Source organism: Stegostoma tigrinum, chromosome 4 (assembly GCF_030684315.1).
Source record: "Stegostoma tigrinum isolate sSteTig4 chromosome 4, sSteTig4.hap1, whole genome shotgun sequence".
NCBI classification, from domain to species: domain Eukaryota; kingdom Metazoa; phylum Chordata; class Chondrichthyes; order Orectolobiformes; family Stegostomatidae; genus Stegostoma; species Stegostoma tigrinum.
Genome location: NC_081357.1, coordinates 3,596,352 through 3,612,792, shown reverse-complemented (window position 1 = coordinate 3,612,792; position 16,441 = coordinate 3,596,352). Strand labels below are relative to the sequence as shown.

General features: G+C 39.5%; 1 protein-coding gene across 2 annotated transcripts in view; it reads left to right on the top strand.

Annotated features, from left to right (window-relative positions):
• enah (ENAH actin regulator) overlaps positions 1 to 13,559 on the top strand; it is a 350,400-nt gene extending 336,841 nt beyond the window's left edge. For both annotated transcript variants that reach the window (XM_059645099.1, XM_059645100.1), the window contains 2 exons: positions 8,838 to 8,895; positions 9,640 to 13,559. In XM_059645099.1, coding sequence (XP_059501082.1) covers positions 8,838 to 8,895; positions 9,640 to 9,677 — 96 coding nt within the window. In that variant the 3' untranslated portion in view covers positions 9,678 to 13,559. The remainder of the gene's footprint in view (positions 1 to 8,837; positions 8,896 to 9,639) is intronic.
• Positions 13,560 to 16,441: the final 2,882 nt, after the last annotated feature.

Here is a 16,441-nt window from a genome sequence, read left to right as displayed (position 1 = left end):
GCCCCAGCCCCATCTCCTACCTACTAACCTCATCCCAATCCCTTGACCTGTCCGTCCTCCCTGGACTGACCTATCTCCTCCCTAACTTCCCACCTTTACTGGCTCCGTCCCTGCCTCTTTGACCTGTCTGTCTCCTTCCTACCTACCTTCTCCTCTATCCACCTTTGATCCGCCTCCCCCTCTCTCCCTATTTATTTCAGAACCCCCTTCCCCTCCCCCATTTCTGAAGAAGGGTCTAGGCCTGAAACGTCAGCCTTCCCATTCCTCTGATGCTGCTTGGCCTGCTGTGTTCATCCGGCTACACCTTGTTATCTCATCTATATACCTGGTCACTTACTCAAAAATTTCAGTCAGGCATTACCTCCACTCTCAAAGTCATGTGACTATCCTGATCAAACCTCACCTCTCGAAGTGGAGATTAATTCTTTCTTTCAGCATTTTATCCAGCAGTTCACTGCCATTGATGTGAAACTCACTAGTCTGTAATTCCCTGTTTTACCTCTACCTTCTTGAAAAATGAAACTGCATTTTTGTAATCCAGTCCTCTGGCACCTTATCAGTGACCGATGGCTTTAAAAATTGTATCAGAGCCCTGGTGATTTCCTCCGTTGTCTCCTGTAGTAGTCTGGAAGAATACATAAGACATCGGAACAAGGAGCAGGAGTAGACAGTACAGCCCCTTGACTCTGCTCTGCCATGATGATCTCATTCCACCCCATATCAATAAAGTGAAGAGGAACTAAAGAATCTTTGAGGATAAACTAGTAAATAATATAAAACAAACAGTGAGAACTCCTTTAAATATATTAAAAGGATGACAGTGGCCAAAATAATATGAAATGAGGCTGGGGAAATAAAAATGGGGAACCAGGAAGAAACAGAAGAGTTGAAAATACTTTGTGTCAATTTTCATGCTGTAAGACATTAAGAGCAGTGACATCATGAAGGGGAAATCATGCCTGATGAATTTATTATAATTCTTTGAGGAAACATCAAGCAGGATAAGTAAACAAGAAGCTGTAGCTATAATGTATTTAGATTTCCAAAATGCAATCGATAAAATACTGCACGTAAGGCTCCTTAATAATATAAGAATCCTTGGCACTGGGGTAGTATATGAGCATGGATAAAGGTCTGGTTAACTATCTGAAGACAGAGAATTGAGAAAAATGGGGCATTTTCAGCACGGCAACCTGTAAATAGTGGAGTATCACAGGGATCAATTCTGGAACCAGAATTATTAAAATGTATTTTAATGACTTAGAGGATAGAAGGGAATGTACAAAGTTTGTAGGTGAAAGAATAGGTGAGGATGTTGTAAAGTGTCCACAGGGGGATGTAGTCAGGTCATGTGATAGATAGAATATAATGTGGGAAAATGCGAGGTTATGCACTTCGGAAGAATATAGGAGCTGAATATTCTTTAAATGGAGAAAGATTGCAGAAAGCTGTGGCACTGAGAGATTTGGGGGTCCTCACACATGAATTGTGCACAGATGCTAGTATACAAGTTCATAAGTTCATCAGGTAATATGGAATGCACATAGTGTTATACAGTACAGAAACAGATCCTTCGGTCCAACTCGTCCATGCTGACTAGATATCCTATGTCCCATTTGCCAGCATTTGGCCCATATCCTTCTAACTCTTCCTATTCATGTACCCATCCAGATGCCTTTTAAATGTGGAATGTTGGCATTTATTTCAAAGGAAGTGAAATATAAGTAGGAAAGCCTTGCTAAATCCATACCAGGTGCTAGTCAGACCATGGCAGGAATACAGATTCACAGAATTATTGCGATGCAGGAGACTATTTGGCCCATTGTGCCTACACTGGCTCTATTAGCTAGTGCTAACCTTCTCCCTTTGACCATATCCCAGCATACCATTACTAATTAAAAATAAACATCTGGTACTGTCTTAAATGCCTCAATTTGAACCTGCTTCCACCACATTTCCAGGCAGTACCGACCCTGACAATTCGCTGCCTGAAAAAATGTTTCTCACATCACCCTCCAGTAGGGCTTTGACCTATCTCTGGTATGGTTTGTCCAGCATGAATTTCCCTTCTCTCATTCCCTTGGCCCCAGCACAGATTTAGCCTAACCTGTGTGGTTTTCCCTTGGCCCCTTCTGTCCTGAATATTTCTGATTCCTTCAGATTTGTTTAATACTTAACCAGACCATTCGTAGCCTTACTGCCCTGACTATGGGTGATAACTAAAATATACTAAAATAAGAGTATCTTGTTCCTGACGCCATTTGTTGAAGCACCATTTGTTGAAGTTAGATTATTTTATGATGTCATCTTAGGATACTCAGATCCAGGATAACAATTGATTATTTTGCCAACATGTTGGTAAGTCACCACATGGAGAAACTCCAAAGTAGATCTCTGCCCTCAACAAGAAATTTGAGATATTTATACATTGTAAGTCAGGTAGAGAGTACATCGTTCAAATTCTGAAATTATCTGTTTTGGATAAACACCTTGTTTCCCACACATTCCAAACTTGTAGGGATGCCTAGGAACCCTTTTATCTATCTTTCCAGGTGTCACCATATTTCCTTCCCAGAGCCTGTGCTTATTCTCACAGCTTTGAGATCCCCCTAGTTTTGTCTGTTGGTACTTCACTTTGTGTGCAACGTCCCAGCTTCAGAAAGAGTCAAAGTTTACTGCTAGTTCAGCCACAATGGACTTTTGCAAAATTGTCTGTCTCTACCACATCAGTAATAATTCTTATTCTCAAATAAGAATAAATAAATCATATGAGTCTTATTTAATAAGTTAATTAAATTCTCTATTTCTTTCTAATGTACTTGCTCAACCTAACTTAAGATTTTATTAATCTTGCTGAAATAAATTGATGTTGATCTAACCCATGTTATTCCATGCCATACCCAATATTTTCCCCTCACACTTTGTTCGCACTTTAAATCAATGCCCTCGCATCCTTTTTTCCTTCACAGTTGGAAACAACCGTATGCTATCTGCTCTGTTTAGCCGCTCGTGATTTTGGAAACCTCAATCGTATCTCCTGTTAGCTTTCTTCACTCCAGGGAGAACAGACCCTTTGAGTACTTTTTGTGGTCTTATTAGACTAACTTTTTATTTTAGATTTTCATTTGAACCCATGTTCTAGAACATTAGCCAGCAGTTCTCAATTACGAGTGTGGTGACATTACCATACACCACTGCCAGCCCTGAACCATGACTCTTATTTTCTTCTTTTCTGACAAGACATGGGAGCAATAAAAGGCCATTTAACCCATAGAGTCTGCTTCACTATTTGGTGAGATCATAGTTGATCTGATAATGCTGAATTCCATTTTTCTGTCTTTTGACCTTGAATCCCTTAATGATTTAAAATATATCTCAGCATTAAATATAGCTAACCACCCAGCATCGCTAGACCTCGTTAAAGAATGCCTTGGATTCTTTGCTGTCTGAGAGTGTGTCCTCTGATCCTAGACTCTCTCTCAAGACTAAACAACCTTTCTGCATCTATCCCTGTCAAGATTCCTTTGAATCTTGTATGTTCCATAATGTTGCCTGTTATTCCACTAAACTAATGAATACAGACCGAACCTACTCAGCTTCTCATACGACAGTCCCCTCATACCTGGGATCAGTCTAGTTAAACTCTGTGGACTGCCCCCAATGCCAGTTATATCCTTCCTTGGATGTGGACCCCAAAACTGTTCACAGTATTGCAGATGTGGACTGACCAGTGGATTGTATAGTAGTACCAAAACCTGCCTGCTTTTATACACCATTGCCTTCAAAATAAAGACCAAAATTCCATTTGCCTTCCCTATTACTGGCTGAACCTGGCTGCAAGCTTTTTGTGATTCATGAACAAGGACCCCCAAATTCCTCTGTGCTGTACCTTTTTGCAGTCTTCCTTAATTTAAATACTATTCAGCTGTTCTAATCTTCCTGTCAAAGTGCATAACCTCACATTTCCCCACATTATGTTCAATCTGCCAAGTTTTTGTCCACTCTCATAAGCTGTCTAGATCCCTCTGCAGACTTTTTGTGTCATCTTCACCACTTGCTTCTCATCTATCATCCATTGACTTGAGAACAATACATTCATTTAGGTCATAAAGTCATTAAGAGAATTTGTAAATAATTGTGGCCTCAGCAATGATCCCTGTGGCATTCCACTAATGATAGGTTTTCATCCCAAAACTGTCCCCTTATCCCAACTCTTCCTCTTCTATTAGCTAGCAAATCCACTATCCATCCTAATATACTACTTACAATACCATGGACTGTTGTCTTATTAAGTAGTCCAATGTGTACCTTCTGAAAATCCAAACATATTACATTTGCTGCTTCCCCTTTATCTTATTACTTTCTTAAAGAATTCTAATAAGTTTGTCAGACATGATTTCCCCTTCATGAAGCCATGCTGATGCTGCTGGACCATATAATGTATTTCTAAAAGCTCCACTGTTACATCCTTTAAAATGGATTCTAGCATTTCTCAGTAACCGAAATTAAGCTAACAGACCAATAGTCATCTGTTTTTGTCTCCTTCCCTTTTTAAATAAAAAGGTACATCTACATTAGCAGTTTTTAAACCTCTGGAACATTTCCAAAATCTAAGGATTTTTGGAAGATTGCTATCAGTACACCCACTGTCTCTGGAGCTACTTCCTTAACATTCCGTTGGGTCCAAGGGTCTCATTGTTCCTTAGCATGTTAGAGCACCTTTTCTCTAGTGATAGTTATTATATTTATTTTCTCACCTCCTGCTGTGCCCTTGATTATTTTGGAAAACTATTACTGTCTTACACTGTGCAGACTGATGCAATGTAATTTATTCAACCTTGTAACATTTTCTGGTTCCTCATTATTATTTTCTCAGCCTCAGTTTCTTAGGTGCCTGTGTTCACTTTGGCTTCTCTTTTCCTTTTTATTTTTTCAACAAAGCTCTTGCTGTCTCTTTTGTTATCACTTGCAAGTTTATTCTCAAAGTTTATCTCCTCATCCTTGTAATTTCTTTGGTCATCTTTTGTCAGATTTTAAAACTTTCCTAATCCTCTAATTTCCCACAAAGCTTTGCCACATTGTATCTTCATTCGTTCAAATTGATCCTGTCCTTAACTTCCCTGGTTAATCATGCTTTTCTTATCTCTTTCCTAAAATCCCTCTTCCTCACCGAGAGATATCTTTGCTTTGATCTATGAACAGTCAAATGTCTGCCATTGTTCATCATTAGACTTTTCTGTTAAACCCTTTCCCCAGTTCACTCAGTCTGGCTCTGCCCTGATTTCCTTGTAGCTTTCCTTGTTTAAGCTTAGCATAGTTGTTTCTGACCCAAGTTTCTCTCTCTCAAAATAAATGCTAAATATTATGGTCACAGTTTTCTATGGAATCTTTTACCTTGATAGATTGTTTTAGGAAGTCCTCCTTTCTAGTTCTGCCAATGTTGACTATTTGATCCCTCTGTCTCCAAGTTCCTGTCAACCCCAAGGAGATGTTCTTAACCCTGGCGCTAGGCAAGCATAACTGCTATAACTCCCACCCATGGCTGCAGAGAACAGTATCGATTCTCCTTAATATACTTGCCTCTAACACTACTTCATTCCTATTTCCTCCCCTCACTTGAATGCATCAAGGTGCCCTTGTTGTTTTGCTCATTGTCCCTGTCCTCACTTTCAACTCCTTGGTCCTTATACCTGCCCCACCTGCATTCATGCTCTCCTGTCCATGATCACAGGCTAATTTTGAATGACCTAATCTGGAACAAAATGTCTAGGTGACGTTTCCCTTCCCTCATGTGGTGCAATGTCAGCAGCTCAGACTCCAGCTCCTAAACTTGGCTCAAGGAAGCTTGGATCTGCAAACACCACAGAGATGTTCCCTCTCTGGATCACACTGGTGTCCAGCAGCTTCCATATGTTGCAGTTACAACACATCACCTGTCCAGACATCATTGTCAAATTTGATTTAAGTTACAAATTAATTACTTGAGATTCTTTTACACTCTTGTGATATTTCATATTTATAAAAAGAAAAAAAAGCACTGTCAGTCTCACACTTAAGCAGCTACTTTTAAGAAGAAATAGAAGAAAATCACTAGAGACATTTTTTTAAAATCATGAATGGGATGAGGACTTTGCTGGCTAGGCAGCATTTATTGCCCATCTGTAATTGCCCAGAGGGCAGTACAGAGTCAACCACGTTACTGTGGATCTGGAGTCACATGCAGGCCAGACCAGAGAACGATGGCAGTTTCCTTCCCTAAAGGACATTAGTGAACCAGATGGGTTTTTCCAACAATCGACATGGTCATCACTGGATTCTTAATTCCAGATATGAATTGAATTCAAATCCCATTTTCTGCTGTGGCAGGATTCGAACCCAGGTCCCAGAACATTATCTGGGTCTCTGGATAACAGTCCAGCAATAATACCACTAGGCCATTGCCTCCCCGGGACTTAAACACAAACTGAAGACCTTACTTTTACATTTAAGACTATAAATGTTTATCAGTTCTACTCACTAAACAGCCTCTTTCCCTGCATTTGCATCACACTGTGGTCTGTAATGTCATTCTGCCTCAGGACTCACTGCAGGTCAGTCCTTCAATCCATATCTTTTATCCATTCCCACTCACCTCTCACTCTCTGGAGAGTTTACTTCTTGCAGTAAATCTGAGTTAAAGCATCTTTGTCCCCCTCAGCACTGAATTTCCAATAGTCTACTCACTCAGCTTTCATCTCACTCTAGGCAGTGACTAGTGGCATACCACAGGGATCAGTGCTTGAATTCCAGTTATTCACAATACATGTTCATGATTTAGATGAAGAAATAAGTGTTTCCAAGTTTGCAGACAACATAAATATGGGTGGGATGGTGAAGCACGAGGAGAATGCAGAGATGTTTCAGTCAGGTTTGGACAGTATGGATGAATAGCAGGTGCATGTCTGATGCACTGTAATGTGGTTAAATGTGAGGCTATCCACTTTGGTAGCAAAAACGGGAAGGCAGATTATTTTCCGAATGGCAATAGATCGGGAAATGGGAATGTGCAACCAGAACTTGGTGACCTTGGACACCAGTCGTTGCCTGATTGCGTGAAGATTTTCCAAATGCCTGCTTTAAACTCCTTAGTAATAGATTCCAGCATTTTCCCCTCCTAATCAATCTTTTCTCATGGCTAGAATTTTCCATTCCTACTGACATCCTCTTGAATTTCCTATATAACCACTCTAATGCATTCACATAATTCCGGTTTTTAGTGACAGAACTGTACTGTCCTCCAGCTGTACCCTGACTGTTTTATATATTGTTCCAGCATAACTTTCCTGCTCTTCTACTCTATGCCTCAGTAAAGGCAAGTATCCTGTATGCATTGTTAGCCACATATCTCACTATAAAGATCTGTGAAATGCACTGTGAAGTCCTTCTGCTTCCTGTGCACTTCTCAGCATCTTGGCAGTTGTTGTCTATGTCTTTGTGTTGTTAATCCTCCACAAGTACATTATCTCCTTTCTCAAAATTGAATTTCAATTGCCACAATTTACTTAATTTGCCAGACCTGGTTCTCCTTGTATGCCAGTCAGTGAGCCAGGAAGCCTGGTTGCAAGTCCCAGCAGGCAGTGAGGAAGGCAAATAGTATTTTGGCCTTCATAGCAAGACAATTCGAGTACAGGAGGAGGAATGTCTTTCTGCAATTGTGAGGATCTTGGTGAGACCACACCTGAAGTATTGTGTGCAGATTTGGTCTCCTTCCCTGAGGAAGTATGTTCTGGCTGTGGAGGGAGTGCGAACAAGGCTTACCAGTCTGATTCCTGGGATGATAGGGCTGACATATGAGCGGAGACTGGTTCAGTTAGGACTGTATTCTTTCGTATTCAGAAGAATGAGGGGGATCTCATAGAAACCTATAAAATTCCAACAGGACTAGAGAAGATAAACACAGGAAGGATGTTCTCAATGACAGGGAGTCCAGAATCAGAGGTGACAGTCTAAGGATACAGGGTATACCTTTTAGGACTGAGATTAGGAGAAATGTTTTCACCCAGAGAGGATAAGTTTGTGGAATTCTCTGCCACACAAAGCAGTTGAGGACATTGAATGTTTTCAAAAGGGTATAGCTCTTAGGGCTAACAGCATCAAAGGTTATGTGGAGAAAGCAGGAACAGAGTACAGAGTGAGATGATCAACCAAGATCAGATTGAATGGCAGAGCAGGTTCGAAGAGCCAAATGGCTACTCCTCCTATTTTCTATGTTTCTATGCTACTACCTTCCTTCAACAAATGAATGCCAACTGTACATACTTGACCTGTGTCTTTCTAAATCATCATTTATGTTGTTCCCTCAGAGTATTTCCACAGTGGAGATTAGAATGACTGGCCTGTCACAATTCAACCTTAAAGAAGGTCACGATGTTAACAGTGCTGTGCTATTACCCTGTAGCTGGAGAAAGTTGTAAAAGAGTAGAGCCTACACAATCAATTCTCTTAATTGTCTCAAAATTCAGAGAAATGTTTCATTGAGACCTGTTGATTTATGTACCTTCATTCATGATCAATGCCTTTATACTTTCTCCGTCATTATATTTATCCCGACTAATATTTCAAACTTCTGTTTAATGATATCCCTTATGGATTTTGTTGTGATCTGTGTTCAGTTTACAATCTGTCTCCAGAGCACTCATTGAGTGGCTTCTCAAATTGTTTCCCATCAAGATCAGTTTTGCTGTAATAGGATTGTTGAAGACAGTACCGCCTTGGATGGAGCTCTTGTGTGTAAATTTTCTGCTTTTATTTTCACTTGCTTTTTAATTTTCTTCATTGGAATTTGTTTGTAAAAATAGGATCTCTTGGAAGAAATGAGGAAAGAACTTCAGAAACTAAAAGAAGAGCTTATCAATGGTGAGTACAGACTCAATGTAATTTATAAACTACCTCAACCAACATTTACTGACTGCTCGCACATCATGCAGTTATTGAACACTCAGAACACGCTTCACAAGCTGATATCCAATTCTCAGCTCTTGTGCTGTTATCAAACAAGCAGAATACTTCCCTGTCATGTTGCTAATAAACACTCAAACCATTCCCCCCTCATGACATTATCAATCTCTCATATCCAGTGTCATCAAGCAAGGTTTTGATCTCTCTTGGTTTCTTGTGTGTATGGCATAGTAACATGGTAATCTACAAATTATTAGATAAATTCAACTCAATTTTATACTTTACATTTTAATGGTACAACCCTCTGCTTCTGGTTTGTAATGTTAGTACTATAAGCAGTAGATTATTTGCATGAGAACGAGAAACATTTGTTAGTTTGCATATTTTCAGTTTTACAAGCTTTAAATGGTAAGATCTAAGGGAGCTTGCCTTTTTAATTGATAGAAAGTGTCTAAACAGCAACTGTTTCGGCTCAGTGCTTTCTTTGCTAAACTGCCTATGAAACTAGAACAACTACATGCATTTATATAGCACCTTTAATATTTAGCATAGTACAATGCCAAAGATGCAGCAGGTAAATAACTTCAAGAAGGATAATCTTACTCAGGTGAAATTCAAACAATGTATATAATGCATGTATAAGTCCAGTTTTGGGCTGAAATTGATATGGTTATACTAACGCTCTTCTCTTTTTTTCCACAGCAATCAGACAGGAACTGAGTAAATCCAACAATGCGTAGACAACGTAGCAAATGGAATTGACCCTTTAATTAAGAAGTGATGACAAATGACAGTGAGAGGGTGATGAGAAAATGACAAGACATCGAGCAAAAAATGGGAGGGAAGAGCTCTCCCATGTTCTGCAGTTGGAGATTTTGCGGGCAGCCTCATCACACCGTTGTGCTTTTCTTTATTTTTCCCCCTCACTGCTTGCCGCTTTTTCTGACTTTTTTTCTCAGAGGAAGAGAGTCTTCTTACTGTAAAATTATGCAAAGTTTCTTAAGTCTGTTGAAATCTAATCACAGTGTGCTGAGAAGTCACATAAATTGAAAGAAAAAAATTTGCACAACAATTGTGTTTCTTTTCATTTTTTTTTCCTCTAGGAGGTGGCTTATAATTTGAGCACAAATCTTGGAGACAGCTAACTATTGAGCAGTTAATGCTACACCTTTCCCAGGAATGTGATCTCACCTGAATGGGAATGGCGAAGTTTATACATATAGGAAGATGCATTGAATATAAAAGCCTGGCAGAATGTTATGTGCCTGTAGTGAAGGTGTCCTGGGATTATGTTTTTTTTTAATATTCAAAGCATTGGCAGTTCACAGGGTTTAAGGATACAGAGATGCCTTCCTTAGTTTATTATCATGATAATGCTTTACCAAATCAAAGACTTGTCTGTTAATCCAATCAATAATGTAAGTTAATCAGTGCAGTGTCTGTAATCATTTTTTCCCTGATTGCGCATGTTGAGATGTAATTCTTTTTATAGATCAAATTTGTCTGTAAATTCGTGTTGTATCCCATTCTATCTGAGCAATAGTCAATCATGTTAATTTTCCATCCAGTTGCCTTTTCTCATGTAGGGCGTGGGGAGAGAGTGAAGCTGAGCAATCTGACACAATGTTCTCGTGTGGCTCACATCTATATATTCTGATAAACCTTGTGCATTTCTGCACACAATTAGTTTTTCCAATCAGTTTTCATAAAACTAGTAGAAAAGAAACACTTCCTAATGTCTATTGTTCATGTATTTTTGCTTGACAAGCAGATGTGATTCAAAAGTACCCACGAAAGGATATTGAACAATTATGGGTATGATTATAGAGATCCTTTAATTCCTAATCATTGGGTAGAGTCCTGAGCATTGGTCTCCTTTGTAACTGCAAGTTCAGACAATGTCCACCTCACAAAGTCACTTGCTGCTAAGATGGAACACTTTGTTTCCACTATGTATTTTTTCCAGCAGTTTAGAGACCCTGTGAAGCAGGTGGGTTTCATAGCAGGCCCATGGTATGTTTTCCACCAAAATCCCCATCCACCATATCTGCAGGTAGCTTTGGGACATGTTTGCTATCTTTTCTGGGATACTGAAGGAGTCCTGTTCCATTTGTGTATGTAGTTTGAACTGAAGCTATGCATAATGTTTTTTTTGAAAGGATTTGTAGCTCTGGTCATGCATGAGTTTGCAGACTCGCTCGCCAAGCTAGTGTATTTGATTTCAGATGTTTCATCATCCTGCTACATTTCATTGGAGGTGCACTGACGATGCTACTAGCAGGGTGATGAAAAGTCTGCAGTCCATCACACCAGCTCAGTGAGCAAGTTTGCACCCCAAAGCTGTGCATATTAAGCATGAACATTGGTTTCTCACTTAGTCTCATAATATATGAAAAACAAATTGATCCCAAAATTGAACTTTTTTTTAATGTGGCCTGGCCTTTTTAAACTTCAATTTTTAGCCTGATATGGCCCTCCAGCTTTCACAGTTGGAGTGATAGGGCATTGCTATGATATTATAATCGTTCTTTGAAGAGGGAGCCACTCCAGAAACAGGCCACCCACTCTAACTATTTAAGTTGGATTAGTCCCTGCTGTTTGGGATAGCACCAACTCCACATACATTCTATGAAGCAGGATTCTTGAATTTCAAGTCTGTTACATTTAGCAAATTCTTGAAACTGATTTTTTATTTGTTGCAGATAGTTACTAGTGGCTTGCCTTGCCTCCAGCATTACTCATCTCTAGTATCACCCATCACTTATGAGCCACATGACTGTTTCAAGAACCAGATTTTTTTTTGTTTAAAGATGGCATTTTTGCTTTATATGCAGCACTCCTTCAGGGACTGTCATTGCTATCAGAGTAAAATTCATTTTTCTTGCCCAGCGTGGGAATTATGAACAGGGTGCTTAATCTTTTTTTAAAAATGTCCTTCAGTAAGATTTTTTTTTGGCATATCCTAAATTGAAATCCCGTGTTAACTACAGTGTTAACCCAAAAGCTTTCAGTTAAAAATGTCTATGTGCGTTAGCAATTATTTTCCAAAAAAAGTTAAATAATTTCAATAACAAAATTGTATAAACAGCTTTAGAAATTTTATAAAATCTTCAGTTCATATCTTGTGGTCCTTGTTCATTGAAGTATAGATAATAGTTGCCAGTATAGCTCAGAATCCTAGTCAGCTGTTGAATGGTGGGTGAATGTAGTTGTGTCTTTGTTGTCCAGATTATGCTGAACTCATGGGATCTAATGAAAGTTCTAGAAAAGTAAACTTGTGTAAAAGATAATGAAATGGCTGATGTAATTGTCAGGAGGATCATTAACCACTTAATTTCAAAGCATTTTCACTATGGTATTCAGATGTATAAAAGCATACTCTTAGACAAAATAATCACAAACACTTGTTTTTTACATTAAGAAACATTTAATTTTTTTCTATAAAGGTGAGACTTTTCCTTTTTGAAATGTTTATTAATTCTTTTCCTTGATTCATCTCCAAGTACTCAGATCAATAGATTCAGAAGAATTTCAAGGGGAAAGGCATTGGTGATGTTGTGGGATGGTCATCTTCCTTAAATAATTTATTCTTTTCCTAAATTTCAGTGGAGGTGATTGGCCTCTGCATATTATCTGTCCACAAAATGAACTGTGATAATTGTGCAGAAGATAATCTTGGCCACAGTCCTAAATTCTAACACCAGGGTAACTTGTATATTGGAGTTTCCAGGTGTTATGTCAGCCAGTGCTTTGAGCTTAAACCAACTCCTTCACCAGATGATGGGCAAAGTTTATTCTGTCAGTTAAAAATAACTTGGGAAAACTATTTGTTAATTCCACACTCTTAAGCAATCTAGTCTTCCTTACTTGTGGAAAGAATGTTGTAGTTTGCAGTTCTCATCCAGTACACTCGTGGAGCAAGAGTCAAAATACTGGTACATAGAATCCCTACAGTTGGAAGCAGGCGATTCAGCCCATTGAGGTTCACATGATCACTTTTAATCACAGCTATCTCACATAAACTTTTAAGTCAATAGTTAAGCTAAAAAACTTGCCTTTCCTATGACTCAACAGAAATTAGGTATTCTTGTCTTGTTTAATTACCTGTGCAGCTATTCAGAGGATCATTGTACCTTAACCAATAGATCTGTATAGAAATGCTTTTCAAAAATAGTTCCACCTCATATTAACATGGAATTTTTTTAAAAAAGCATTATTCTGGTTTAGCTGAAATAATTTGTCAGAAAGCACACAACACTAGGTTATAGTCAAACAGGTTTACGTGAAAACACAAGCTTTCAGAGTCTCCCATAGATAACACAGTATGGAGCTGGAGGAAACAGCAAGTCAAGCAACGTCAGAGGAGCAAGAAAGTTGACATTTCGGGTCGGGACCGTTTCTGAAGAAGAGTTGGGACCCTTATGAAGAAGTGTCCTGACGCAAAACATCAACTGCTCCTCTGATACTGCCTGCCCTCTGTGTTCTTCCAGCTCCACAATATCTCTAACTCAAGCATCTGTAGTTCTTCCTATCTCTTTTGGAGTCTTACTCCTTCAGGTGTTAGTGAGAGAGGTAGTATCAGACACAGAATTTATAACTAGAAGCTCAAAGGGTCACACCACTGATGAGGATATACTAAACAAACCTGAGATGCTATTAAATCTTTTAATTAGTTAGAAGGCTTTAATTGAATAATATGTATATGTAAATCCCTGAATTCCCTTCAAGTCACTTTCCTGAAAGAACTAAATGTTTTATCAGTGTAAAGAAGAGGTGACACATTGAATGACTGTCAATAAGTTCACTCTCATAGATTCACAAGTCTGTGTATGTGTGTGCTTCATCCTTGACCACAATGTCTTCACCTTTCACAACCAGTTCTTCATCCAGACACATGGAACAGCCATCGGGACCAGATTTGCTCCCCAGTATGCCAATGTTTTCATGCACAGGTTTGAACAAGACTTCTTTGCTGCACAGAACCTCCGACCAATGCTATACAACAGATACATTGACAACATTTCTCCCTTTGGACTCATGGCGAGGAATCACTGAAACAACTACGTAGCGATATCCACAAGTTTCATCCCAAAATCAGACTTACCATGGACTAATCTTCAGAATGAATCTCATTCTTGGACACACGTACCTCCAGCTAGGATAGACCCTATGTACCTCACCCTACCGCAAGCCCATGGGTAACTTCATGATGCTGAATTTGTCTAGCTTCCACCATAAACATTTTAAAACAGCCATTCCCAAGGACAAGCCCTACGCTTACAAAAGATCTGTTTGGATGAGGAGGAACAAGATGGAAACCTGCAGGTGTTGAAGGACACCCTTATAGGAACAGGATACAATGCTCAAGTATTTGCCAGTTCTGACATGCCACAGCGAAAAATCCATAATGACTCCTCAGAAGACAGACACGGGTTGCGTCCAGGAGGGTATTCTTTGTTGTCCAGTACTTCCTGGGAGGGGAGAAACAAACTACACCATGTTCTTCACAGCCTTCAACACATTCTCGCTGATGATGATGAACACCTCGCCAAGATCTTCCCCATGCCTCCACTTCTCGCCTTCAAACAACCATCAAACCTTAAACAGACCATTGTTCACAGCAAACTACCTACCCTTCAGGACAACACTGATCACAACACTATACAACCCCGTCATGGTAACCTCAGCAAGACATGTCAGACATTCGACATAGACACAACCATCACTTGGGGGAATATTACCCACCATATGTACAGCAGATACTTGTGTAACTTGGGCCACATTGTCTACCTCATATGCTGCAGGCAAGGATGCCCCAAGGCATGTTATAATGACGAGACCATGCAGACGCTACAACAATGGATGAATGGACATCACCAGACAAGAATGTGTACCGTCCCAGTTGCGGAACACTTCAGTGGTCAAGGACATTCATAGAACATTACAGCACAGTACAGGCCCTTCGGCCCTCGATGTTGTGCCGACCTGTCATACCGATCTCAAGCCTATCTAACCTACACTATTCCACGTACATCCATATGCTTATCCAATGATGCCTTAAATGTACCCAAAGTTGGTGAATCTACTACCGTTGCAGGAAAAGCGTTCCATTCCCTTACTACTCTCTGAGTAAAGAAACTACCTCTGACATCTGTCCTATATCTTTCAACCCTCAATTTAAAGCTACGCCCCCTCGTGCTCGCCGTCACCATCCTAGGAAAAAGGCTCTCCCTATCCACCCTATCTAACCCTCTGATTATTTTATATGTTTTATGTTATATTCGACTTTGGATCTTCAGGTAAATGCCTTTTAAGGTGGACTTTGGGATTCGCAACAATGCAGAGTCGCCGAGCAGAGGCTGATAGCCAAGTTTGGTACCCATGAGAGTGGCCTCAACTGAGATCTTAGGTTCATGTTGTACCACAGGTGAACCCACCACACTTTCTACACACTTTATATACACACACACTGTCCAACCATGCTCACACAGATCCTCTTTCATACACATACTCTCTCAACGCACACGCGTGCACACACGTTTTCTGTCTCTCTTCCCCCATACACATACACTTTATCTCTGTTCCCCCCCACACCCCACCCACACACATCCATGGGATGAATTTGTATTTGCAGGTGCTTTTATGTTGTTCAAAAAGCACACAATTTATAGACAGCCAGTCAATGTGGCATTTTATAAATTCCTACTTTAGAAATAAAACCAGTCTGGCTCTAAAGCAAAACACAAACAGATACTAAACAAGTCCTTACACCTAACATGCATTGTCTGACCTAAAATGTCACCTTTTTTACACTGATAAAATGTTTAGTTCTTTCAGGACAGTGACTTGAAGGGAATTGGGGGATTTACATATGCATATTAATGAATTAAAGCCTTCTAACTGATTAAAGATTTAACAGCATCTTGGGTTTATTTAGTGCTTCGTCATCAGTGGTGTGACCCTTTGATCTTTTACTTAGAAATTCTGTGTCTGATACTACCTCTCCAATTAACACTTGAAGATGAAGTAAGATTCCGAAAGCTTGTGTTTTCAAGCAAACGTGTTGCACTATAACCCAGTGTTGTGTGATTTCTGACCTTGTCCACCCCAGTCAAATACTGGCACCTCCACATGAAATAATTTGTGATGCAGTTCATTATTCTTTTGCATCTGCCTCCTCTCATATCTTGGTATCAACATTATTTGGCTATGTTAGCTGGGCATCTGTCAACCAAATCCTGATAAACACACAATTATTTGGAGAAGTATTCTGCTTGGTCAGGTTTGTGTTGACTTTATAGGATTCGAGAATGGTATACTAAGGTATTGAGTGTTACCCAGGCCTTATGTTATTACTGGATACAAATGTTTCAAATTAACATGCTACAGAGTCAAGCTATTAATTTTAACAGTTTACACTTAATTTTCTTGAATCTCCTGTTGTATATTGGTGAAGGGTAATTAACAGTTGAGAAATAGCTAGAGCCAGAGTGCATTTTCCAGT